The 6,000-nt window shown below is 38.6% G+C and overlaps 1 protein-coding gene across 1 annotated transcript; it reads right to left on the bottom strand.

The window, feature by feature from the left end:
• Positions 1 to 4,670: 4,670 nt before the first annotated feature.
• LOC115676205 (glycine-rich protein 5-like) lies at positions 4,671 to 6,000 on the bottom strand. Its single transcript, XM_030599091.2, has 2 exons — positions 5,988 to 6,000; positions 4,671 to 5,302 (listed from the first exon to the last, which is right to left on the bottom strand). Exons 1-2 carry the CDS (start codon positions 5,998 to 6,000, stop codon positions 4,671 to 4,673), a joined length of 645 nt encoding a protein of 214 aa, XP_030454951.2.

Consider the following 6,000-nt stretch of genomic DNA (forward strand, 5'->3'; position numbering starts at 1 on the left):
AATGATATTGGTCATGTAATGTTTATGCACTATAATATTGTGTTTACTAAAAGTGAAAAAAAAAAAAGTTAATACCACGAAAAACCCAAAACTGGTATAGTTGTGACAATTTTACCCTAAACTATTTTTTTGACTATAAAAAATCCCAAACTGGTACACTTGTGCCAAATTTACCCAGAACTATTTGTTTGATCACCAAAAACCCCAAACTAGTATACTTATAACAATTTTACCCCGAACTCATTTTTTAATAATATTTTTTATTTTTTTCGAATTTTTTTAATTTTTTTCTTTTCTTTTCTTTTTCTTTCCTTCATCTTCTTCGTCTTCAACCTTTGGCCTGGTCGCCGACGAGGTTGGCCCTGCTGTGGCCGGCAAGGGGTCGATCTCGCCAAAGACCGGCAGGGCGGCCTCGCCGGCCAAAGGTTGAAGATGAAGAAGATGAAGGAAAGAAAAGAAAAGAAAAAATAAAAAAAAAGTAATAAAAAAATTCGAAAAAATTCGAAAAAATATAATATAATATTAAAAAATGAGTTCGGAGTAAAATTGTCGCAAGTATACCGGTTTGGGATTTTTGATAGTCAAAAAAATAGTTTGGGGTAAATTTGTCACAGGTGTACTAGTTTTGGGTTTTTTGTGGTCAAAAAAATAGTTCAGGGTAAAATCGTCACAGCTGTACCAGTTTGGAGTTTTTCGTGGTATTAACAAAAAAAAAAAAGACCAAAAAAATATAAAAAAGAAAAAGTTAGTTGCAAGCTCTCATTGCCACCGGAAAAATTGTCCAAAATTTATTTGCAATGACCAATTCAGTCCTCAACTTTTTAATTTGACCAACTTAGTCCTAAATCTTTTGATGATTTTCTAATGTAATCCAACCGAACCAATTTTGAATTAGAAAACGTTGACGTGGCCGTCTATGTGGCACGACAAGCGTTGACGTAGACGATTTTTAAAAAAAAAATTAAAATTTCCTTTTTTTCCCTTATTCTACTTTTAATTTTCTTGTTCGGGCCTCGGCGATGGCCAAGGTATGATGCATCTATTCCGTATAAAAGTAAGCCTTATGGTTGGAGCACAATCTCCGGGTATGATCCGTTTTCTTTTCAAAAGCTGTAATTCTTGGATCTGCCTTTGTTCCATTTATTCCGTATAACATTGATTGATGAGTCCGGCCCCGGCAACGCACCTTCTTCTTCTTCTTTTTGGAAATGCATAAAATATTGCCATCTCCCGAATTCAGTGGATGCAATAATGTTCATGAATATTCTTCGTGTTCAAAGAAGACGCCAAGCTTTTTTTTTTTATTTTTTTATTGGCAGCCAAGCTTCTTTGCTCGATGGAATAAAGTATGTCACTTTTTTTATTTTCACCCAATTGAAAAGTAACAAGTGCAAATAAGAAGGTATAAAGTAGAGGAAAAGGTATTTTCCTTATCCTTCACTTGAATTTACATATACGACCTAGCTCTTCAGGAGTTCTGTAACATGCACCATATTGAAATGGACAATGTATGGTTAGCAATTTTGAGGGGATATACTTTTTTTTTATGTGCATACTAAAGCGAGGGTAATCTATTTGGTGCGAGTACGTCCACATCCCATACTATATTTGTGAAAAATAGCCGTCTCACGAGTATAATGTTATTCAAGGCACGGAATATACATGTGGGGAAATTCAAGATGGTTCGAAAATTGTGTAACTTTAGCAAGACCTTCCATTCGAAACCCGATGCTCGTCTTGATAGAGGAAGCGAGAGAGGTTTGAGGTTCAGTTCTTTTTGGTAATTAGGGTTTGATGCATATATATGTCTCCATATGGAGTGTGGATGAGTTATTTAACATGGGTATTCTAGAACCACGCGTATATTAGCCATATATCTTTATTACATAAATAAAAGAACTCAAAGAAAGATTTTGACCTCAGATTTTTACCATTGAACTCATGGAGAACCTTTGGTGAATCATAATCTATAATATATTGTAATGCAAAAGTAAAGGAAAAATTACTAAAAAAGTCATAAACCTATTGTAATCGTGCAAATTCAGTCCTAAACCTTTTGCATTTGTGTCAATTCAGTTCATTCGGCCAACGCTGACATGGCAAATTTTATTTATTTTTTTATTATATATTTTTCTTTTTCTTCCTTCTTTTCTTTTTTGTCCCCCACAATGGCCGGCGTGGCCATGGCAAGGCGGGCCTGGGCGAGGTTGAGCGAGGGCCGCGACCCTCTCCGGCGGCTGGTGAGAGCTTTAGTGGCCCTCGCCCAGTAGCTAGCGAGCCTCGCCGACCACTATGGGGAAAAAAAAAAGAAAAAAAGGAAGAAAAAGAAAGGAAAATTATCCTTAAAAAATTATTTAAAAATTACCACGTTAGCATCGGTCGGCGTTTATGTCAGCGCCGGCTGGCTAAAATTGGCTAGATGGATTGAATTGACACAAATGCAAAAGGTTTAGGACTAAATTGGTACAATTGCAATATGTTTAAGACATTTTTTTTAAAATTTCCCCAAAAGTAAACTAATCCGCAATACTTCAAATCTTCGTTCATTATTTCACTTATTTACTGTATTTAATAAATAAATGTTTTTAATTTTAGTGCACCAATCACACATAATACGAGAAAGACTGTGCATCGAAATCGACAAATTTTATTTAGTGAGATGTTTAGCATGTGCCTTCAAGGTACTTTTTTTAATAAAATCCTATTTTTTAAGTCTCCAACCCTAATCAAAATTATATTTAATTCTTTTTGTTGTATTTGGTAAGTCGAAATTTCCTCATTTCATAAAATCAAACCAAATCCTTGAACATTATTTCCCCTTTTAAAAAGTGGGCTCAACACGTAGCGAAGCTGCCTCCAGGACGCGATGGACGGAAGTTCACCGACACTAATTTCACTTCGTCAAAGAAGAAACATCGGACACGTTCTTACGTTTGACTCCGGTTTATCTCTTCAATTAAAAAAAGAAAAAAAGAAGAAGGAACGGTTATGTCCGGTAGTTAGTGGCGGTTGTGGAGGTTACAGTTACGGGTCCAACGCGTCTTAAGCTTTTGATTTCTATTGGGCCGACCAAAACGATCTTTCCTGCATAATCCCTCACAAAGTTTAACTGCCTTGACGACATAGATAATCTCTTCTCTCCTCTTTTTCTTTTCTAAAGGACTTTTGGCCTTTTGATTTTAAGGGTCTATGGTGCGCGAAATTCACGCTTAAGTGGAAAATTAATTTTAAGTTTTTGGGTAAAAGAACGCAAAAAGAAAAAAAAACGATTCTTCAAAATTGCTTGGACTTCTAGTACCGTCTTTGATCATCCCTATCATTATGATGTGTGGCTCGACGGTTGAACTAAGAGCGCAACGCCCTTCAATCTCTGCTCTTCAAATTAAATAAACCGACTTCCAAATGTGGGGAGAAAGAGAAAGAGAGAGTAGGTTTAAAATATTGTTTCTAAGATCATTGTGAGGTTTATGAAACTAATTCTGACCCTAAGATCGGACCATATTATAAGATCACAATACTTACCATATCGTCAGAGGAAATTAGAAAATATGTCATGATATCATCGTAGATACCGAATGAGTTATATGAGAACGCAATTAGTTCTATTATTAGCAACTTTAATAAATTCATAAACTTGTGGATTTTGCCAAGCGAAAAGCGAAAGGAAGGCAATATAGACAGAGACCCAACTACTTATTGGATCTATAGTGCACACCTTCAAAGATAACATTAACTAACGATTAAACTTACGAAGTTACGATCTAGATAACATAACAAGCACCTAAAAAGGCATAGAAATCAAATGTGAACATTCCTATCAACGTCCGGATTGCAGCCATGACATGTTTTCCATCATCTTTGCCGTCCATCGAGGTCTATCCTAGATCGTGGAAGACCAAATCTAAGATCTTGCGATCGCAAGAATCAAAGATGAATGGAGTAAATCCTACGCATCTCTTTTCCTGTTCCTAACCAAAATCTCTCTCTTTCTCGATACCTCAAACTATTCTCATTCTTTGACTAAGCCCAAGATGAAACGCTTTGACAAGATTCCATCCCTATGCTTGCTATTTCAACATTATCGACATCGTTCCATAATTTTAGGATAATATAATCATACAACTTTTATCGCAGTCCTAACCCTTTGACAAGAAATCGGTAGTATCGTCAACTTTAAGATTTTAAAAATCACATTCCAAATTTTAATGAGAGACGGAGAGAGCCAGAATTTGGGCCACGATTAGGCATCATGGGGCTGGGCTAGTGAGATTGTTCGAGTACCATGAGGAGCCTGCTTGGTGGCCCAACCAACTTTAGTACAAAGAGATTATAAGAAGAATTTGGGCTCGCAAGTTCGTAATTTAGTACACAAACATAATAGTGGATTACCAATTACGATTTACAAAGTTATTTTTGGATTAAAGGATCCGTAAGGTGTTCATTGACTGGGGAAATTAACTTAGTGTGGATGTCCTGTCTCAATTTGATCCGAAATATTGATACGACAGACGGGAAAAGGATGCATACCTAGTGATAACAACCATTGAAGTAGAAAGAGAGAAGGAGAGTGTGCATCATTGCTTGCTAGGAAAGATTTGATAATCTCTTTATTTCGATACATTATTACAACGTGGTGAGCTACTATATGATGAATTGCTATCCAGTTGCAATCATACACCGTTTACAATAAGCTCCGTATGAGATCTACTGAGAGAGGCGGATTCAAAAGCCTTCTTCTCCACCTTTTCTTGGCCCAACATGTTTTTCGCTTCCGATTCCTCTGCCGGCACCTGCCACCGACGCCTCCGCCAGCCTATGCTGCCGCCACCTACAACACCTGCACCTACAACATCACCAATGCCGGCTCCTACACCACCTCCGACACCGCCTCCCGCTCCTGCGCTAGTGCCAGCACCACCTCCACCTCTACCAGCACTTGCACTGCTTCCACCTCCGGCACCATCACTAATACCTCCTCCAATTCCAGCTTCAACTCCACCTTTGATAACTCCACCAACTCTGCCTACGGCTCCACCTCCTGCACCACCACCTGCTCCGCAGCCTCCACTTCCTCTACCGCCACCAGTTCTAGCACCTGCACCACCTCCACCTCCACCTCCTACACTTCCACCGCCACCATCACCGCAAGGTCCTACTCCGACACCACTGCCACCACCATAGCAGCTAGCTGTGCTGCTGCCCTTGTGAACTTGGCCATCTTTTTGGCTCACACAAACCCGAACATCTCCTTGTCCTCTACTCTTCTCCACGGCATTGGCTTTGTTTTCAACACGCCTTGCTTCTGTCACACACACAAAAACCACTCCGATCGACAATGTGGCAACAGTAACTCTTGCATATAAATGAAATGCATATAGGCTGGGTATATATAGGGAACGATTCGAAGGAAATTAAAGTCTAGTAATCATGACGTGAAACCACCAAGTTCTTGGTGGCTTTATGTGGCCTGAAAACTCATCACCATGCTTTGACATGCGTCCAAATCGTAGCATGCCGTCATTCGCATAAAAAACCCTCAGGATGACTCTTTCCCCATTTAGTTCATTTTCGTGAAAAACAACACACTAGTCAGCTCAAGAAATAAGTCTAATTCGTCGTGGTTGAGGTAAGATGATTGATGAACTTCCGCAGAAAATTTATATTTCTCCCTGCAAATTTCTGACATCGATATTACTCAGTGGGTTATATAATACGTGTGCCCAGCTTGAAGTTGAGTTTTGGATAAAGTTGCCACAAACGGAGAAATGAAGTAGGATTCAGATTCACCGAGTACATGCAAGCTGCTCAAGGTTGCAAAACGTTATCTTTTTCGACAATCCCGATGGCGTAATAATTATCTCTCTCTTGAAGCTTTCTTTCTAGGACAAAGGAGCGATGTACAATATCACAAGGGAAAGAAAAAACGTTCCAGTTGTTAAAAGAGAAAGAGTAAGACCTTGGATCTCTGCATTCATGTATATATGTACCTGATCTGTGCAT

The sequence above is a fragment of the Syzygium oleosum genome, unplaced genomic scaffold (assembly GCF_021117445.2).
Source record: "Syzygium oleosum isolate NSW1041296 unplaced genomic scaffold, Sole_v2.1 Sole_v2.01, whole genome shotgun sequence".
Lineage (NCBI taxonomy): Eukaryota > Viridiplantae > Streptophyta > Magnoliopsida > Myrtales > Myrtaceae > Syzygium > Syzygium oleosum.